General features: G+C 38.8%; 1 protein-coding gene across 1 annotated transcript in view; it reads left to right on the top strand.

The window, feature by feature from the left end:
- Positions 1 to 3,565: 3,565 nt before the first annotated feature.
- Positions 3,566 to 20,725, top strand: part of LOC145989366 (uncharacterized) — a 32,090-nt gene continuing 14,930 nt past the window's right edge. Inside the window, exon 1 of the mRNA XM_083124706.1 lies at positions 3,566 to 3,653. Within this exon, the coding sequence (XP_082980832.1) occupies positions 3,635 to 3,653 (19 nt within the window). The 5' untranslated portion in view covers positions 3,566 to 3,634. The remainder of the gene's footprint in view (positions 3,654 to 20,725) is intronic.

Genomic DNA, 20,725 nt, shown 5'->3' with positions numbered 1-20,725 from the left:
ATGATTCAGTTTGAATTAAACGATGGGGGAGGGGAAATATTAAATTACAAAATCTCCATTTCAACGAACCGAGAAGTGGACAAAAATTGGATAATTCTTATAAATATTAAAATTACATTCATATTTTTAGTAATATAATCGCAGATAAAATCAAAGATCTTACATGGAGGATTTTATCTTGCTCTGAACTAAGCCAAAATACATTTTGAACCGATCTAATACTTTCTCCAATACATTTCAAAATGTTATTGAATGTTTCATGTCGATAATTTGACCAATGCATCAATTCTTGACGCTGAGACGATATTTTCTGCAACTACCTCTTCTCTTCAGTCCCTTCTGTTCTTCTCTTCTCCTTCTTCTCTTCCCTTCTTCTGCTCTGCTCTTATCTCATATCGCCTTCCCACTCATCTCCATTCCTCGTATCTCTTTTCCTGTCTTAGATTTCCGACTCCACTGCACTCTTCTTCTCTTCTTTTCGTTCTTCTATCCTTTACTCTACTCCCCACTCCCCTGTTCTCGTCTCCTCTTCTCTCATCTCGTTTTCCTCCTCTTTTCTCTTCTTTGCTCCATTTTCCTCATTTCTCCTATAATCTTCTTTCATTGTCCTCACTACATCTCCTCTCCTCGTCCATCCTCTCTTCCTTCTCTGCTCTACTTTTCCTCTTCTCCTTTCGCTTTCTCTTTCTCCTGTTCTTTGTCATCCCTCGTTTTCTCTCACCTCATTTCCATTCTGTAGACTCATTAGCGATGAAATACTAGAGAACCTATTTTTTTCTTTGAGAAATAATTCTGTCACTTGAGATATAATAGTGATATTTTTAATAATTTTATACAATAATACTTGTTTTTATTTCTTTCGCGTATTTTATAAATATCTATTGTGCATGTGGCAACCCTGAAATTGAGCCTAACTCTACACGCAACCCACCAACGCCTTGTGTAAATTGGGTTGCCTAGTTTAAAATGTCGTTGTCCTAAATTTTTGAGATACACTGTACACAAAGGTTTTCTTTTCTCACATCTCAAACGGATCAGCACGTAGATTTCCAATCCCTCTCCCTAATAACCACCCGTCTATTTTATAGCTTTCAGCTGGTGACGCGTTTAAGAGGGTTGTAAAGCTTGTGACTGAGAAAATATCTCCAAGCATCCTATGGTACAACTAGGTTTTCAAACTAGACACACAAACATTTGCACTCCTCAAGTACTACAGTTCATACTGAGGTTTTTGTAAGATTGATTGATTAATTGATTTGTGTAGTACGAGCACATCATAACAGGCTATTTATTTCCCGTCACACAATACGAGGATGCCGCTTAATTAAGTCAAAATTGAGGGCAAGGTCCTAACAAGGAAATAAATACTATCTCTGAGAACTAAAATATCTCTCCCCGGATTATAAACTGTGGCTGTTAAGGGACACTCAACACACAGGACAACACAACCCCAAAAAGATTATCCTGGCCGTGGGTGTAGGCGCCAAAGCCTCGTCAGTCTACAAGAAGCAGATACCGGGGTGTACTAGGTGGAAGTGAGGTTGACTTTTTGGTGCCTTGCCAGATCACCCCTTTCACCTCAGTGTAATATACGAGGGGATGCTGAATAGTTCGTAGCCCGACGTAGAAGGAATGTACTTGGAATAATGATACTTAACATACTCCCCTCGAAGATCAGTGCACTTTCTGGCTCGGTGTTCAAAGTGCAAACCACTTAAAAATATTTCAGAAGTTAGCTCCTCGCACCAATGCTCTGTGGCAGTAATACCTCCTGATCTGACGCAAAATGGCGTCCCTTCAGGTGTTTTTCGAGCTGAGGAAACAGAAAGTAGTCCGATAGAGCCAGGTCGGAGAAATAGGGTGGATGATTAAGGCACGGATAGCCCAGGGCTCGCAATTTCTGCTGTGTTGCTGCTGCTCGATGGGCAGGGGCATTGTCATGCAGAAACAGGATACCCTTTTTGAGTTTGCTTGCTGAGCAGACAAGATCACTTAATAAACCTGAAACAACAAGAAAGCCTGCTAATTATGCAATGCCTTTTGGTATATGTACATACAAGGATATGTACTTTCAAGACATAATGTGACCTTCCTCTTAAACAGTTTGGGAACTTGGTCGGGCAACGAACTTTTCAGCATCCCCTCGTATATATTAGAGCTGAGCCGATATCGGTATCGGAAAGTATCGGTTGGAAAGTACCAGCCAGTACTTTTAAGGTATTTCGCGGGACCGCAAAAATGTCGCGCGACACTTTCGCGGATTCTAAATATCCTGGAAATTATGCAAAATTCAAATTTTCTATTAATTTTGCACCAATTTTGCACGAAGAATTGAATTTGCGATTACATGATTTTAATATTCTGATGTAATTCTTGAAGATTGTAAGCAAAGTTCTTGGTAAATTGATGGATATAATTGGAGAAGAATATTCACACCAATATTTTGAACAAATGTTAATTATTCCAATTTTCAAGTATCGGTATTGGTTCAGCCCTAATAGATATAAAAACTGTCAGATAAATGCAGACCCGTTTATGGGGAGACTGCAGAATCGGGCCTCCTTCTGCGGATCTTCTTATCGCACAACGCCTTACCAACCTTTCGTTCTGACGCCAGACGCGAAATGCCTACTATGTTAGGTTATGTCTGTTAGGTTTGGTTCTCTTAGCAAAAATACACTGTCAAAGTATAACTTATGCCAATAGAACTAAGCCTAACAACGAAAACATTCCGCGGTGACGTCAGAACGCAAGATTGCTAGCGCTTTGTGCAATAAGGGAGACCCTTAAACTGCAAAGGAGTTTGAAGAATGCTTTGAAAAGGCCCATAAAATAAATATATGAAACGTCGTATGATACATAAAATATTAATTATATCTAAGCATCGGACATGACTTGATACAAAAATTATAACTGAAATTTATATAGCAAATGAATGAAGAACAGAGACTAGTTACTGCTAGCTATCTACATTGGTATTTGGACGTGGTTATAAATTGTCATTTATTAATCAATTTAATGAGAGAATTTTTTTATGTGGGAAAATTTACTGCTTACTTGTGGATATTCGAGGTTATAAATAGTCAAATGTATTAGCTCATATTTTGCGATATATAAATATCTGATATCCTAGCATAAATCTTCGTTATTTATTCTCCATCTTGTCTGCATCTAAATGTAGCAAGTGGTGACATCTAGCAATTGCGAATGTAGTCCATTAGCTCTTCCAGAATCCTACTTGCTTGATACTCTCACGGACTGAACCTGGTGAGGGAATAAATCGTATTATGTCACAGCAGCGAAAGTTCACACTGGCGACACGCAACCAGAAGAATTCTACGCCAACATTTCCCAAGAGTTATTACTCCCGATGATGCCGTGGCGGATTACAAGACATTGTGTGCGCTATGCGAAAACCCAAAGCTATAACGAGGGGGGAGATTCGGCGAAAAGATATCAACGAGCGATCGCAACGCCCTTTGGGTTTCGAGCGGCCGTTTCCGCAACTAGACACCTTCGAAAGAGGATTACGTTCTTCACTTGCGGCGTTCTATAAAAGGTTTGAGAAAGGTTCACTCCCTTTCCAGTCTTCTTGTCTTGTTCGGAGTGTTTGTGTTGAGGAGTGTCTTTCAGGATGTGGATTACGTTACTAGGTAACTAGTTTCAAGATTAAGTGCTGCTTATTGGGATGTTCAGTATAAGTTGTTTTTTGTATGTTTTAAAGTGAGCTAGTCGGGACTGGGTCTACAGTTTAAAGTTGGATCCGAACCACCGTGCAATGTGCCTCCACCGAGTATCGAACCCGAGGCCCCTTAATTACAAGGCGACTACGCAATCGGGGAGGCCCCAATTATGATTTCAAAACTAGTTCGTTTATTAATATTTGAGAAACGAAAGTCATTATTATTATAGGAGCCTGTGATATTCGCGAAGATTCGACCTGGAACAGAAATATGAAACTAGCATACTTTACAGGAATGCCTATATGAATCGTATATATATATATATATATTCTCGCTTAAGAAACGTATTTGTTTGTGTGATTTGGTTTATCTTTCTCCACTTTTCTGCCACTTTTGGCTAATCGCGGAGCTGGGGATGAGTAACGAAATTGACGAAGGGACACTGAAAAAAATCAACAATGCCCTGGCCAGGATTTGAACCCTGGAGATAATGCATTAGATATGAAATATTTATTAGTACTGAACCATTATTTGTAACAACAATAGTTCTGCACTATTTTCGTAGCGGACTATGACAAGGCAAAAGCAGTATCATTTATCACTCATAGATGGCGTATATGTATATGTACAAATTTTCTTAACAAATCCAAACCATTAATATATTTAGAAGTTACGAATTTCTTGAAGTGAAATTACGAATTATAAAAATGAATGGTTTAGAAATAGTTCAATGCAATGTTTAGCAATGTTCATCAGAAAATAAGAGTAACTCCGAAGCTTCAAGTGTAGTAAGTTTTATATTCAAGATAAAAGCCGAAGAAAATTGATTAGTACAAGCTACAAAGTTTGTTTAAATTCGTCTTATTCTCAGGTGAATCGGGACTTGACCTAATTCTGGAAGATTGTCGAAAATCTAGTGGTTATATAAGGGTCTCAGGTTCGATTTCCGTTGTAGTCACGATTGCTCGGATCCCATTTAAGACTGTAGGTCGATACCCTATAAGCCTTAGACTATGTAGAATTGAATATACAGTCAAAGGTGGAATCGAAATGATTATACAATGTGCTCCAACAGAGAATCGAACTCGAAGAATTACAAGTCAACAGTGTTAGCCACTGTGCCATCAAGGAGGCCCATTGCATAGTATGCATATTGCATTAGTTATGAACGTAGAGAAGTAATATAAATGTAGCATTCTTGGCAAAAAATTATATTCTTTTATAATATAAAAACCTTCCCATGAATTCTTTACCTTACATAATTAGGCGAGTTTTGCGGTAATAATAATAATATTAACCCATGGCTCGACAGCACTCGAATGGCCTTGGCCTATCTCCTGACTGCCAGTCCCCCTCCCACAATCCTACCTAGAGGTGCGGAGTTCTTCAACCGGTAATGGGGTGAAGTGGGGTCAGCACGTCGAAACTTTTCGTTATTTATTTATTTATTGAGAAAATTTCAGATACAGCACAGGTGGCCATTTTACACTGAAATTGTCAACAATGAGAAAGCAATAATTATAATAAGCATAAAAATAAAAATAATAAAAAATAAATAAGAAATAATTAAGATTAACAATACAACATAAAAGTGAATAGCAAATGAACAAAAAATAAGTAAGAGATGGCACTATGTGATATTAATTACAAGTATTTCTTCTGATAGAAGACCGAAAGGGAAACTCGGAGGAAAATATATCAATATTTGAGGGGAGATCATTGTATTGTGTGGCAAGTCTATAAAAGAGAGATCTTTTTTGAATTTCCAGTCTAGTTTTTTTGTATAAAATAACCTTGTATTGCGAGTTGTGCGCATAGGTACTCTAAAGTGGAATTCCTCAAGGAGTGTGTTGCAGCGGATTTTGCCATTCACAATGTTAGCCGGATTTCCGAGACCGGATTACGCTACTCACTCGTAGCTCCCCAATTTCCTCACGATGGTGGGTTGCAACCGGTCCTATACACAGGCCGAGAGAGTTTTGATGTAACCTAATAAAAATTACAAAAGTCTGTTTGTATATATGACCCTTGTCAAATAGCACTAGTAGGGCCTCCCCGATGGCGCAGTGGTAGCGTCGTTGCATTGCAATCAAGGGATCCTTGGTTCGAAACCTGGTGGAGGCACAGTGGTTCGGATCCCACTTTAAACTGTAGGCCCAGTCCCGATTAGCCTTACTGTGCATAAAGTGGACTTAAAACACCAAACCAAAATCAAATACCGCTAGCAATATTATGTTTTGGGGACATCCCTGGATCTAATGCCTCCTGCTCATAGTAAACATCTATCAATGTTCAAGGTGGCTGCATTGTCGCATTCTTTAGCTCAAGAGCGATAACATGTAGAAACTTCCGGTTTTCACTTCTTAATCTGGGTGAAATTTTAAGTCCAACAAACGAAAGTTCATTTCCAAGTACTTATATCGCACGATATTCGGAGAACAATAGCAATGGTTGTTGAGTTTCAATTCCACTTTCTGCACAGATAAGGTAATCGGGACTGGACCTACAGTCTAAAGTAGTATCGGAATCATTTCCAAGGAGTGTCGAACTTGGAACCTCTTGATTGCAAGGCAACGACGCTATGACTACATCGGGGAGGCTAGCATTGATTGTTGCGAGATAAAAGTGCTCCTTGGCGGACACTGTTTTATGGCGCTAGAGGACCCGGGTTCGAATCCCGGCCTGCATGTCCATGGGTATTCTTTGTGAGTGTCCATCAATTTCATCATCAAAAGTGTCAGAAAAGCGACGATGAATAACAGAAATGAAATCAATGTGAAACATGTGATGAAGGTAGATAACTAAACAAGGAAAGGGTGGAGGGAAAATGGAAATGCTTTTCCAAGAATTCATCGAACTCTGGTCTCTATTATGAATTCCATCGGTTTCCAATGCATTTTGTTAATATACATTTGGATTCCACTATCTAACCCAGGGCTTAAGCAACTGGCTTGAACGGTGTGAGCTGCACACTGCACCTCAAGGGCACAGATCTGTGAGTACACGATCTTCGCCAACTTCTGCCCTGCCTTCAATTCGTATTTGCTGTGTACGCAAATTCCACGACACCTGCCACTTTGAACGTCCAGGTGTTAAAGTTGAAGTCCTGATTGGAACGCCAGGTCGGTATCTTTGTCATAGCTCCAGAGGAAGTCGACCTGGTTTCGAGCCAGCTCCTGCTTCTTGTCAGAAGCGCTGTTGCCATATTTACCTGCAGTGTTTAGACATCCAACACGAAGTGGGACGACGTTACACTCCCAAGGTCTCCACATTGTACATAAAAAAGGATACCACAATAACACAAAATAGCACAGATAATTGCAACCTCATGTTATTAAATCTCTAAAGGAACTGAATTGGCAACGTCTCATTTACTCCACGTGGACTTGACAAGTACTATCACTTCCTAAAACGGACGCTATTGGTGCGAAAGGTTTGAGGGGAGGGCTCCACGCGGATGTGTTTAAGTGAAGTGGCTTTCGAATAAGGACTTGAACCATACTCCCACCTCTCTTCAATGTCCTCTGTACTGAAAGTCCATGAATTTTGCTTGTACACATGTTCCATTTACGCACAGTCCACGGAACCCATTATACATATATTTATACAAACCTAGATTAACAACGTAATAACCATTATACGTTAAAAATTGTACAGTAGTTGGATAGATGCGGATATTGACAGCAATGTCTCAGTCTTCTGTTTCTGAAGAAGGGATATTGTGCATATAACTTTCGAAATTCTCTATGCTTTTTCGTCAATCTAGACAGTATTTTCCTCATACACAAGCACAAATGCAATGTTAGATGTTACGGTAATATTTGGAATATCCTACCCTTAAAATTTAACAGGACTGTTAATTTACATAAACGGGAGGAAGACGTTTTTTAAAATTAAATCCGAATATTTAATCTTGCATAAAGACAGGCTAAATATAATGATTATAAATTGCAGTTTTGTGTACCATAAATACACTATCTACCAAAAAGTAATTGGGCACGTGTACAAAATGGTTGTCTGGTGGTGCGAACCCTGTTAGAACCTCGTGGAGACACCTCTTGCTGCTATAACAGCAGCCACTCTGTCAGGCATGCTCTCGACTAGTTTGTGGAGGACGTCCATTGGAATGTGTCGCCATTCCTCTTGCAAGATCTCACTCAGTTGGACAGTGGAATTTGGCCTCATCTCCTGAGACCTTACCCGCCGGTCCAATGCCTCCCAAAGGTGTTCTATGGGATTGAGATGAGGACTCTGTGCAAGCCAGACCAATCGGTGAACATTGTTGTCGGCATACCACTGCATAGTAGCCTCCGAAACATGCCACCTAACATTGTCATCCTGGAAGTAACAGGGGTCCATTCCGTAAAAACGCCACAAGGTTGGGAGCATTTCATTGTCTAACAGTTAGTATTGTACAGTATGCCTGTGAGTTCATTGTGCCACGAACAACCACCAGTGGTCCCACTAAATGATACTAAATGATTCAAATTAGATACTAAATTAACCACCATCATAGGTGCCCAATTACTTTTTGGTAGATAGTGTATATAGACTATAATTTAAAAACTGAGTCATTAAAATTGCATTAATTGGAGTAACTATGTAATAGTGGTAATTGGTTTTACAGTCGTTAAATACTTTTTTTTTAAGTTTAGTTGATTAATTGGTTGGTTTATCTTACTTTGCTTTTCTGCCAATTTTGGCGAAGGATGAGTGATGATATTATGAAATTGATGAAGGACACTCACACAGAACACCCATGCTAATGCCCTTCGAACTGGCGACCCCTGGCATCGTAGCGTGATGTGCCACTCCGCTACAAAAGCCGGCTACAGTGTCATTGAATCAGAGGAACGAACAAGACCCAGCGAAGATATTAGCTTGTCAAGATATATTGTACCTTGAGGGGGTAGTTTGATTTGCGTCATATTTTTGTCTTTTAAGGTCACTTTTATACGTATTCAGGCTTACCACGACGATAAATGATTAGACGAAAGCGCAAACTCCATGATTTGAATTATTTCGGTCGATTTCAGCATTAAGTTCGTCATTTTAACATAAACATAAGTGATTTCTTGTAGAAATATATAAGTCCAGCAACCCACCCTCCCCCTCAACCCGATTTCAATAGCCAATGAGTCACCTTAAAATGAAATCAGTATAATTTTATACATATGAAACAGCATCAAAATTTGCCTGATGTACAATTTTATGCCCAGATAAAATACGGTTAAAAGTTGAATACGAAATACTGTAAAGGATGCTGGCAACCTTTGTGCGCCAGCCAGAAAGTGAAAACATTGCATTTAACAGGTCATGTCGTCAATGCTGATAGTATTTATATATTAATAGTGGTAAGTTTCATAGTGCTAGGATGTCTGAGCCTGCTTTTTAAATGTGTGTGTTTGTATACAACAATGTTTATTTTAAAAAAACTGAACGAACGCTGGCCAGTCACCAGGGTGGAAAAATATGATTTTTATTTAAAAAAAATCATTTTTGTTGATTTTTTATTTAAAAAAACTACATGTTTAAAATAGCTTGCATGGTTTGTGGCACCATCCACATAGATATATGCTTTTTATAGAAAGGCTTTTTCTAAAAGCCTCGATTAATTGTTGTTTGAGAATTTTGAAATAAATTCTATAATACGTTATAATTGTCGATTAAATAAAAATGAGTTGAAATTTTCGAGAAATGTACGGTCGTTTACAATCCCCCCCCCCTAACATAATGAGAAATTATAAATCATGCTTAATAAACAAAACTATTATTTTCACCCTTACGGGAAAAAACGCAGTACACTCCGTTTTAAAATAACATTCACTTAAAATTGAAATATGCAATAAAACGACAAAGTACGAATAATAGTGTGGGATATAGAAAAAAAATCACAATCACCATTCAGATAACAGTGGTTATTATAATCGCTGTGAAACAAGTAATCCCGGGTTCGAATCACAGGTTTGGCATAGTTGTTTGTTTTTTGATCATTAAGTGTCATGTACATTCACTTCGTCACGATTGGTCTCAAGAGATACGAATAGGACCTAAGTACAACCAAGCTAATTCTATTCTCTGCTTATCGTTCTGTCTTATTCCTTGTAAAACACCGTCATTAATCATTACCTGAACGATCACAACAAAACACTAAAAAGCGGAAAGTTACTTAATTTGATTGAAGACACACGGAAACACGACAAAACACCCGATTCAACACTACACGCGACGCACCTACTTAACTCCGGCAGCAAATACATCAACACAACGTTAACTGGAACATAAGCGATCGCAGTGCCATCTCTGATTATTTTGAGGAAGTGGTTACGCTGGTCTGTGCAATTTGAATCAGCTTGTGATTTCGAAAGCTGTTTTGCTCTTGAAAGGATAAACCTGGGTAAAAATTGGTGGTTTCAAGGCAAAGGCTTTTTCTTCATGCAGTGCACGACACAATCTTGCTGTTACTTTGTTTTATGTTGTTTTTCTACTTACGTTATTCACGACGATGAGGTTGAATGAATAAACTCATTAGATGGATAATTGAAAACATCTAGAATCACTGGTATTTTAATACAACCGGGGTGTACAAGTGCCAAACTCTCTTCAAACTTGGACTTCATTCCTACAGAATAACGAGGCTCTGGCGACTTGACCTGCATTGAAGCTTGTGTTGTGTCGTCCGTATGTGTTTTTGATTGATCGTCACGATTAGCCAAAAATAGCAGAAAAGCGATGTAAAATAAGCTAAACCTATCAATCATGCATTAGCCACTCCGAAAAGGTAATACTGTCGCGTTGTAATCGACGAGTCCCGTGTTCGATCCCGGTTCAGTCACATTGCACAAAGGTTCGGATTCTACTAAACTGTAGGTCCAGTTCTGATTAGCCCATCTTAGCGTAAAGTGAGCTTATAGTTCTATTTTTTCTCATTATAATATTTAGTGTTTATTATAATGATACGAGAGGAGGACCGAATTAATGTTTCCAGTGATGACACCAGGAGAGGGAAATAGGGGCGGACGCCCCCCATTTATATTTTTCCGGTGCCCCACTGACTGCTTTAACCTTAGCTAGAGATGTTGTAATCAGTAGAGGCGTCACCACTAGACAGGCAAAGATGTGCTCTGGCCCCCGCTAAATACTACACTCTATCCCACTTAAATAGCCTACATGGGAAAATTTCAGAATCATTTATATCCAAGCAAGAATCCCACACGACAGAGAAAGAAAAGAAGGATAGAAATAAACAGAGAAACACACAGGAAGGCAGAGAAAGAAAGGGATAGCGAGAGAGAATGAAATAAAGAGGTAGGAAGAAGAAGAAGGAAATGGTGAAGAAAGGGTGTAAGAGTACAGAAGAAGAAGAGAGCAATGAGGTAAGAAAGGAAGAAGTGGGGTAAGACAGGAACAAGGACAGATAAAGAAAAATAAATAGCAAGAAAAAGATAAAGGTAGGAGAGAGAAATAAGGGGAGAAGAGAAGAAAGAAAGATTAGAGCGTGATAAAAGGAAAGAATGAAGAAATATAAAAAATAAAAGAGAGAAGGAAAATGCAAGAAATAAGGGAAATGAAGCAGAGAAAGAAGAAGGAAACGAAGAGACAGAGAAGAGAGGGAAAGATTGGGACAAGGAAAGAAAGGGAGATCAAGAAAGAAGGAAAGAGAGAAAGAAAAAGCAAGAAATGAGGGAAAAGAAGCAGAGAAAGAAGAAGGAAAGGAAGAGACAGAGAAGAGAGGGAAAGATTGGGACAAGGAAAGAAAGGGAGAGCAAGAAAGAAGGAAAGAGAGAAAGAAAAAGCAAGAAATGAGGAAAAAGAAGCAGAGAAAGAAGAAGGAAAGGAAGAGACAGAGAAGAGAGGGAAATATTGGGACAAGGAAAGAAAGAGAGATCAAGAAAGAAGGAAAGGGAGAAAGATAAAGCAAGAAATAAGGGAAAAGAAGCAGAAAATGAAGAAGGAAGAAGGAAAGGAAGAGACAGAGAAGAGAGGAAAAGATAGGGTGAAGGAAAGAGAAAAAGGAAGACCAAGAAAGATGGAAAGACAGGAAAAGAGAGAGAAATATAAGAGCGATAAAGAAGAAATGAGAGGAGGAAAGAGATAGAAAGAAGAAAAGAGAGAAAACAAGGGTGAGAAAAAAGGAGAGAGGAAGGAACGGAATTAGCGATACTAAGTAAGATAGATATATAAGAGTCTTAGTTCGATCGTCCTTGAACCCTCTTTAACAAAATTCCTCTGGCGATAACGCTGTATATCACCCAAAGAGTACGGCGCATATTGACTCCCACACACTGCAGAAATCGACATCAGAACAATGGCAGGATTCGGCCATGTTCCTTGCGTTTCGTTGTTCAATTACACTGAACATTTTCGAGGCTTTCCAATCCTTACGAACAATAAAAAGGCCAAGGATATCAAAAGACATTAATAACATCCTAAGGTTTTTTTGTGGCCTCTCACGTTTTGGTTATATTATAGGGGAGGAAAAAACTTCGAAAGTTACCCGTAACATTTGACTTCTTGCACAATCACAGAAGAAAAAACATTCTGCACACTACTTTACAATGATATAAGCTGTAACATTTCTCATGTAACCTTTCCTATGCACGTAGTATTTATCAACGTCAGTTTTTAAGTTGTGTTACGTCATTCAGTTTTAGGCGTGCGCACACGCGAGGAGGGCAAGGGGCAGTAGACCCCCTAATATTTGCATTTATATATTTAGTGTAAAAGTACCATATCACCGTTTGAACTGTTGCTTTGAGTCCACCTTATGCAAAGATAGGCTAATCGGGACTGGACCTACAGTTTAACGTTGGATAGAAACCACTCAAACTGGTATCGAACCCGGAACCTCTTGATTACAAGGCAAGGACGTTACAACTACGCCATAGGGAAGGTCCTCCATATCACTGTTATTAAACAATATTACAACTACTCTTAAAATGAAAGATGAAGTACTTTCAAGCCGATGAAAGTTCCAATCATCGAGGGAAAGGCCAGGTCATTATATATATTATGTTATATATCTATCCCGCTTCGTTCCATAGCAAATTCCTTGTTATTACTGCAATTGGGTATGAGCACCAAGTTTTTCACCAATTGATCGAAAATATTATATTTTCGTAAGAGTGCAGAAGTCCATTCTAATGTTGAGCCAACAGTCTTCATATGCGATAAAATATTTGCAAATGCACGTGTATCAAAATTCGCAAATATTTTCCACAAGTTTTAGTTTAAGGAGAGAAGCGAATCTTGTTTCGATACGGCTTTTATTTACTTGGAATAAGTTCCATTTCCGTATCAGATATGTGACATATATACGTTAATAATTACGCCTAAAATTGCATTAAATGTACTTAAAAGTTCAGCATTCGCCTCAGAAAAAATAAAGGAATTAAATGTGCCTTCAAGAAACTTTCTAAGTGCCATTTATGAACACATGTAGTTCCACTACAAAAACATAAATAGTTTCACGATGCTAATTTATAGTTATAAAGCCTTTCATTATTCTCTCAATAACATTTACAAGGTAAAAAAAACTGAAGATAAAAAGTTTGCACAGTAATTAGCATAATTTCTGAGTTGACTTATATCTTCAATCAACTTTCATTGTATCTGAGAAGGCTTATTGGTTGCAAGTATTTTAATCGCTGTCTGAAGTTTTAACGTAATGCATGTTACGTGTAAAAACTAAACATGATGGCAAAGCAGGAAAGGTGAGTTTGGCATTTTTTCTGGTGAGAGAAGAGCAGTTAATTACATTTCATATACCGATAAATATTACACCAAAAAGTGCATCTTTTGTGCTACAATAACATTCTACATATTCCAGCCGCTACCTGATTTTGTTTCAACTCCATTTTATGTTCAGATAGGCGTAATCGGGGCCGAATGTACACTTTACATTGTAATCGGAAGCATTGTGCAATTTGTCTTAAAGGGGAATCGAACCCGAGACCTCTTAATTTTCAATCATCAGCGTTAACCACTAAACTATTTTTGCTCATTACAATACAATTTATACAAAAATGGGACTCATCGGGACTCGAACTACACCTACAATTGGAACTATAAAAATTAGTCCAATTGATTGCATAGGGAATCGAACCCGAGACCTCTCATTACAAGGCAGCAACACGTGCATAAATACTAATCGGGACTGATAACACACTTCTTTTTGATTTAAATAGAAAATCATTATTTGGCAATTTGGCAACATTGGAAATAGAACGTCTTGATTACAGCATTAAGTTTTACAACCTATTTCCAATTTAGTTCATTTCCTCTTTGTGCACAAAAGCTAATCGGGGCTTTTAAACAAATAGAATTGAATATCTAATTTTGCCAATATTTGGAATCGAACCATGAACCACTTGATTGAAACATCAGCTTTAACCATTTTATATTTAAACTATTATATATATCGCGGGCGGAAAACACCTTAAAGTTTAGCTTTACCCAATTTATATTTAAAACATTAAATATTTCGCGGATAATAAAATCATCCGCGCCGCCGCACACAAAACGCGGCCGCCATATTGTTTTTATACAAATGCTATTTGTTCAAAATTTTCCATTGATACTTCCGGTCATTACCGGATGTCGTCAAGGTCAACAGGTAAGTCAAAATATTCCATTGATACTTCCGCTTATCACCGGATGTCGTCAAGTTCAATTACACCGGTGGTTGTATCAGATTTCTGCTGACTAAGTGATACTGATTTTCCAACATCAGCGTTTTATAGTAGGTTGGCAACACTGTTCGCTTATTTTTCAAAACGTTAGGTTAGGTTAGCAACACTGATTTGTCCATGAAACTATACCTTAACTACTGACTCCTCCAGTCAGCTCATGCGCACTTGCGTCGATGTTCTCGACTAACGCAGGTGGACTATAACTTCTTACCCGTTATCTGAAAAAAATAAGTTACTATTGCATTTACTTCATTCTAGATTGTCTGCATACTTGTTGCATGTGTCAAATGGAAGTTGATTGTCCTTTTGTTACATCTGACCATTAATTTTTATAATAAACGTCACACATTTAAATATTAATATTCAAGGTAGACCCTTGTACTTGAAAAGAATAAACGTAAAACATTTGTGCGTTTATTGCTGTTGAACTTAGTTCAATTATTGATTTCATTATTCGTTTAAAGATGTACAGAAAATGTTACTTGTGTTTGCGTTACTAGTAACTCGTTACTTCGAAACACAGCAAGTAACTCTTTACTCTAAAACACTAAAGTCCAATCTCGCTCAGCCTATCGTTACATAGAAGTGGAATTAAGAAGCAGATAATGTCAATCTTAGATTCTGACGCACAACAAGAACATAGTTAGAATGTCTGTTATGTGAATGCCCTCGTTGGTCAGCCACCTGGTGTTTCCTGTCCGATTGAAACTAAGCCAGGCCAGGTACTAATTTCTTCCTGAAAGGTTGTGCTAGAAAGCTAACACACACTTCGCTTTCATCACCGACATTCACCTTGCTTCGGTTTATAAGCTTGATCTGCTAACTTCTTGATATACGAGTTGGCAGTGCAATAACATTTCTTGTACTAGAAGTACTTACCATAACAAGACTCTGTGTATAATTCAATAATAAGCTAAGCTTAATACTGTAATTATACTTACCATTAACATCAAATGCAGTTTTTGACACCAGGAGAGAGTTCCTCAGTAACATTTTGTGCATATGTAGATTATATCATTATGAATTCCTTGTAGAGGTTAATCTACACAGTAAACATACGCATAATGATGATCAAGATGGCGACTGGTGGTTCTTCACGAACTTCGTGTGGAAAATGTAAAAAGCCGATATTTGGTAAGCAAATGAATCTGGCCTGTTCTCTGTGCAACATTACGTTCCATGTGAAATCATGTTTGAATTTGGGTAAAACGGAATATGAATGTTTTATGGCTGATGGCAAAAGTTTGTTTAAATGTGATTTATGTCTCAAGGCTAGAGATGATAAGACACCAGTGGCGTAGCATGGACATTTCGGGTGGGAACGCCAAGTCTGAAGGAAGGGTCTGCCCTTTCTTGCTTAATAATTTACTTATAGTATTAGTCGCCACAGGTATTGTTTATTTGCCTAAAGTCAGCTGGGTTTTCAATAAAACATCATCCATGCATGTTTTAGCTAGAAAATTAGATGCCTCACTATGCAACAAATGTTTTGAACTCTGGTGTTTTATACATTTTTTTATACCTTTCTGCATGACGCAAGTCATTAAAAACCTACCTGAATCACAAGCGCCTCTGCACAACAGTAGATGTCATTGTTGTGGATGATCCAACTACTGACTGATTTGGTTTATTTTACTTCGCTTTTCTACCACTTTTGGTTAATCGCGAATATGAATATGAGTGATGATATTGATGAAGGGACACTGACAAAGAACACGTGCTCACGCAAGCATTCGAACCAGGGACCTCTGTCGTTTTGGCGCACTGTGCAAAGCACTCTCACACGGAGGTGGGTCGATGATCCAAATATTGTACACTCTACTGACGTAACAGTGCCGATTAGTAATTCAGACCACTGTTTATTACATCTTGAGAATGCTGATAAACGTTTTTGAATAATTTTGTCCAGAGACCATTCGATGTTAAGAGTTTTCAAATGAATGCTAAACATTTCCATTGACACAATATTAAGCAGTTAGAAAATAACGAAAAAATAATAACAATAAGAAAAATAATAGTTTTGCCGGTTAAGTGGTAGAGCAGCCACAGGCTGAATTTCTACCACGAGGACTTCACCAACTTATTTGGCAAAAAATGTGTTGATCTTTTAGTTTCTAATGCACATCGCTGTTCGTGCGATAAATTATACAATGCAGTGGCCATTAAGAAGCGGTATATTTGAGATTGGTGAAGTTACGTCAGTCAATATTGAGTATTGTAGCATCACATAGCACGAGTTGCATGAGCGCGAAGAACCGGGTAGGAATTCTGCCGCTGTCGTCTGCTTCAGAAGGCAGGAAGGGTCACATGAACCAATCACGGTAGACCTCTGCTCCGTACGCTGGCGTACGAGAGAGCATTTACGCGCGTGCTGTAGAGATCGAAGCTTTCCCTCCAGAAAGGCGTCCGGCCAGGAAAGGCATTGAAAAAATATGCTAGAACGAGTGTTGTTAGTGGAGCGTTGCAAGCGGATCGCGAAAAATAGCTATTATAATGCCATGAAGGTCAAACACAAATGAAATTAGTCACGTTTTACTTTATATTCACAGCATTTACGCATTTTTGAAATTCTAAATCTGAGAACGCCGGGCGTACTTTAACGCTACGCCACTGTAAGACACCCGTCACTCCTACACCCAGCTCTCTTGCTAGTGTTGGTCGCAAAGGTGCTGATAAATTGGATTATTCAGCTGATAGTGAAGTAAGTTTTTGTGAAGATAATTCTCAAGTTAATGAGTGCGATAATTGCATTAGTTTTGCTTCAGTTTTGAGTGAACTCGTTTCATCACACGATAGGCTAATCGAGGAAGTGAAATCTCTTCGAGCAGAAGTTGTTGTTCTCAAAAGCTCCAATATTAGCCTGCATGATCAAGTATCGACTGTATTTAATCATAGTTCATATGCATCGACTCTCAACAAACCATCTAAAGTAAGCTACAATGAAAATGGCAACAGAACCAAGTTCTGTCCGCCATCTGGTAATGCTCAGACCAGTGCATGTAAACAAACATTTTCATCTGTTGATATTATCCCAAGTGGTAATAATAAGTTTAGTGTTGTTGCTACGGTGCACGATGGCCTTAAATTAGACGGACATCTAGTAAATAAAAGCAGTTCTACTAATATTTTAAATGTAAATAAATGTGTGCCAAATGCTAGTATTTAGTATTTCTTTTGTACAGTCAAATCTTTATCATTCAATGTTGTATTATAAAGTTATGACTTTTATATATTTACATGTATACGTACTGCTGTACTAAGGCCAGCCAGCTGTTTTTCAGCAATATAATACTAGTATAAATAAATAAATAGCATAAATAAACACGCACCTAAATACACCCACGGCTACGCAAAACTGGAATTCATATATTCCCAAAAAATACAAATTTATTGTTTATGCATGTGTGTGTTTGACCACACACAAACACAATTAGTCATATTATATGAAGATAGACTTGATTTGGTTTAATTTGGCTTATATTACTTCGCTTTTCTGTCACATTTGGTCGAGAAGATGAGGATGTGTGATGGTATGATGAAATTGATTGGCCCATTCACAAAGAACACCAGTGGCGGCGATTGGGTTCCAAAACTGGGGGGCCTTCCCGATGGCGCATAGGTGCGTCGTTGCCTTGTAATCAAGGGGTCCCGGGTTCGATACCCGGTGGAGGCACATAGTGGTTCGGATCCCACTTTAAACTGTAGGCCCAGTCCCAATTAGCCTTACTGTGCATAAAGTGGACTTAAAACACCAAATCAATCCAATCCAATCCAAAACTGGGGGGGGGGGGCAAGGACACGACAGTTTACTTTCCCTTGTTTAGGGCAACTGTCCCAACGTCCCGCCTAATCGCCGCCACTGAAGAACACTCATGACCAGGCCGGGATTCGAACTCGGACGACCTGACTTCGTAGCGCTCTGTTCTAACCACTCCGCCACGGATGCCGGCACACATATGCATAGATAGATACATAGCGTGTGTGGGTGGTAAAAGAAACGTCAAAACAAAAGAAAAATTGCCAATGTGAGAAAAAGCTTCACGAATTTGCCCTAACACGAATTTTGCTGCACGGCACGAATGTTGAACTGCATCGTATGTCGGAGTTCCACAGCCTTCCTTGATAATTCCGTGGTGAAAGTGTTCTTCATGTCTCAGGAAATCTACGAATAACTTGAAGCTACGACAAATCCACAACAAATTAAGAAACGTGTTTTGTATATGTAACTCCAAGCTAAACAAATTGGAAAGAGTCTCTTCGACGTGTTCTGCATTCACGTTCCTAGTTCAGTCCAAAATAAATCAAGCCTCCCTTCTTACGTGAGCAGATCTTGGTTCTTCCCTAGAAGGAATCTGGGAGCGAAGAGAAGAGGAGAGAAGTGTAAATGAGTGATGGAGGAAGGAGTGCAAGAGAGTGGAGTGGAGAGGAGCAGAGAAGAGAAGAAGTGGAAAAGAGAGGACAGCAGAACAGTGGAAAATAGTGTTGAGGAGAGGAGTGAAGAGTATAGTAGAGTAGAAAATAGGATTAATTTTATGTTTTATATCCACTTTATGCACAGTAAGGCTAATCGGGACTGGACCTACAGTTTAAAATGGGATCGGAACCACTATGTGCCTCCACTGTGTATCGAACCCGGGACACCTCGTTTACAGGGCAACGACGCTACCACTGAACCATCGGGGAGGTCCTTGAAAATAGGAGATAAGAGTAGAGTAGAGTAGAAAATAGGAGGTAAGAGTAGAGTAGAGTAGAAAATAGGAGAGGAGTGAAGAGGAGAGTAGAGTACAAAATAGGAGAGTAGTTGAGAGTAGAGTACAGTAGAAAATAGGAGATAAGAGTAGAGTAGAAAATAGGAGAGGAGTGAAGAGAAGAGTAGAGTACAAAATAGGAGAGTAGTTGAGAGTAGAGTACAGTAGAAAATAGGAGGGGAGTAGAGAGTAGAAAATAGGAGAGGAGTGGAGAGTAGAGTAGAAAATAGGAGAGGAGTAGAGAGTATAGTAGAGTAGAGAATAGAAGAGGAGTAGAAAGTAGAGTAGAGTAGAAAATAGGAGAGGAGTGGAGAGTAGAGTACAGTAGAAAATAGGAGGGGAGTAGAGAGTAGAGTAGAATAGAAAATAGGAGAGGAGTGGCGAGTAGAGTACAAAATAGGAGAGTAGTGGAGAGTAGAGTACAGTAGAAAATAGGAGGGGAGTGGAGAGTAGAGTAGAAAATAGGAGAGGAGTGGAGAGTAGAGTAGAAAATAGGAGAGGAGTAGAGAGTATAGTAGAGAGTATAGTAGAGTAGAGAATAGAAGAGGAGTAGAAAGTAGAGTAGAGTAGAAAATAGAAGAGGAGAGGAGAGGAGAAGATTGGAAAATATTGTAGATGAGAGGAGGGGAAATTATCAAGATACAGAAAATTGTTTAGGATACAATTTGAAGCCTATAAAGAACAAGAAAATTACCGTTTTAAAAGATGATATTGGAAATTTCTGCAAAACCACTGACACTAGCGAGAAATCAAACATAACATTTTTAGACCATCTAATGAGGAGCAAAATAAGAAATTATTTGGTTATGACCATTAGGATAGCTTCCATTCTTCGTGGCATTGATCGAACCAAATTACATGTCATTTCCTTTGAAATATTTCGCCATTCTGTCATTAGAGCTCTCTTCAGATCATTTGTATTAGGAATGTTGCGTTTGCATATGTTTTCCTCCAGCATATACCACACATGCTCTATGGGAATAACATCTGGAGATTGTGGAAGTGTTTCCATCCAATGTGGTGTATTGCAGAGTAACCACAACTTGGTGTTGTGAGCCGTATGCTTAGGGTCATTATCTTGGGTGAAGATGTATCCATCGGATAGACCCAAATCCTGTACACGTTTGCGATGTTGATGTACGCTTTATGATCCACGATGCCCTCCACAAAGCACAGATCCCCAACACCAATGGCACTCATACACGCCCATACAAGTATCAAATCTCCACCATGTTTCACAGTCGGTTTACGATTTTTCTCAGCCAGTTCTGTGGTCTTCTTCCGCCACGCAATGACCCGTCCATCTGACTTGAAAAGATTAAATTTACTCTCATCTGTGAATATGACTTTCTTCCAGTAGTCATAGGTGTCATTTTTGTGTGCTTTGGCGTAGTCAGTCCTTTTTTGCCTGCTGCGTTTGCTGATGTACGGTTTTCTACGGGGAGTTCTTCCCCGAACACTTCTTACTGTTTCTGCTGAGATCGTTTTTCCAGCTTCATTTGGAACCTCAATAGCCAGCTTTGGGGCACACACTTTCGGATTTTTCACAACTTTCCACACTAGCACATGTTTTTCTTTCTGTGTTAGCTTTGGAGGTCGGCCA

Source organism: Lepisma saccharinum, chromosome 6 (genome assembly GCF_977018435.1).
Source record: "Lepisma saccharinum chromosome 6, izLepSacc3.1, whole genome shotgun sequence".
NCBI lineage: Eukaryota > Metazoa > Arthropoda > Insecta > Zygentoma > Lepismatidae > Lepisma > Lepisma saccharinum.
This window is presented reverse-complemented; position numbering and strand designations above follow the sequence as displayed.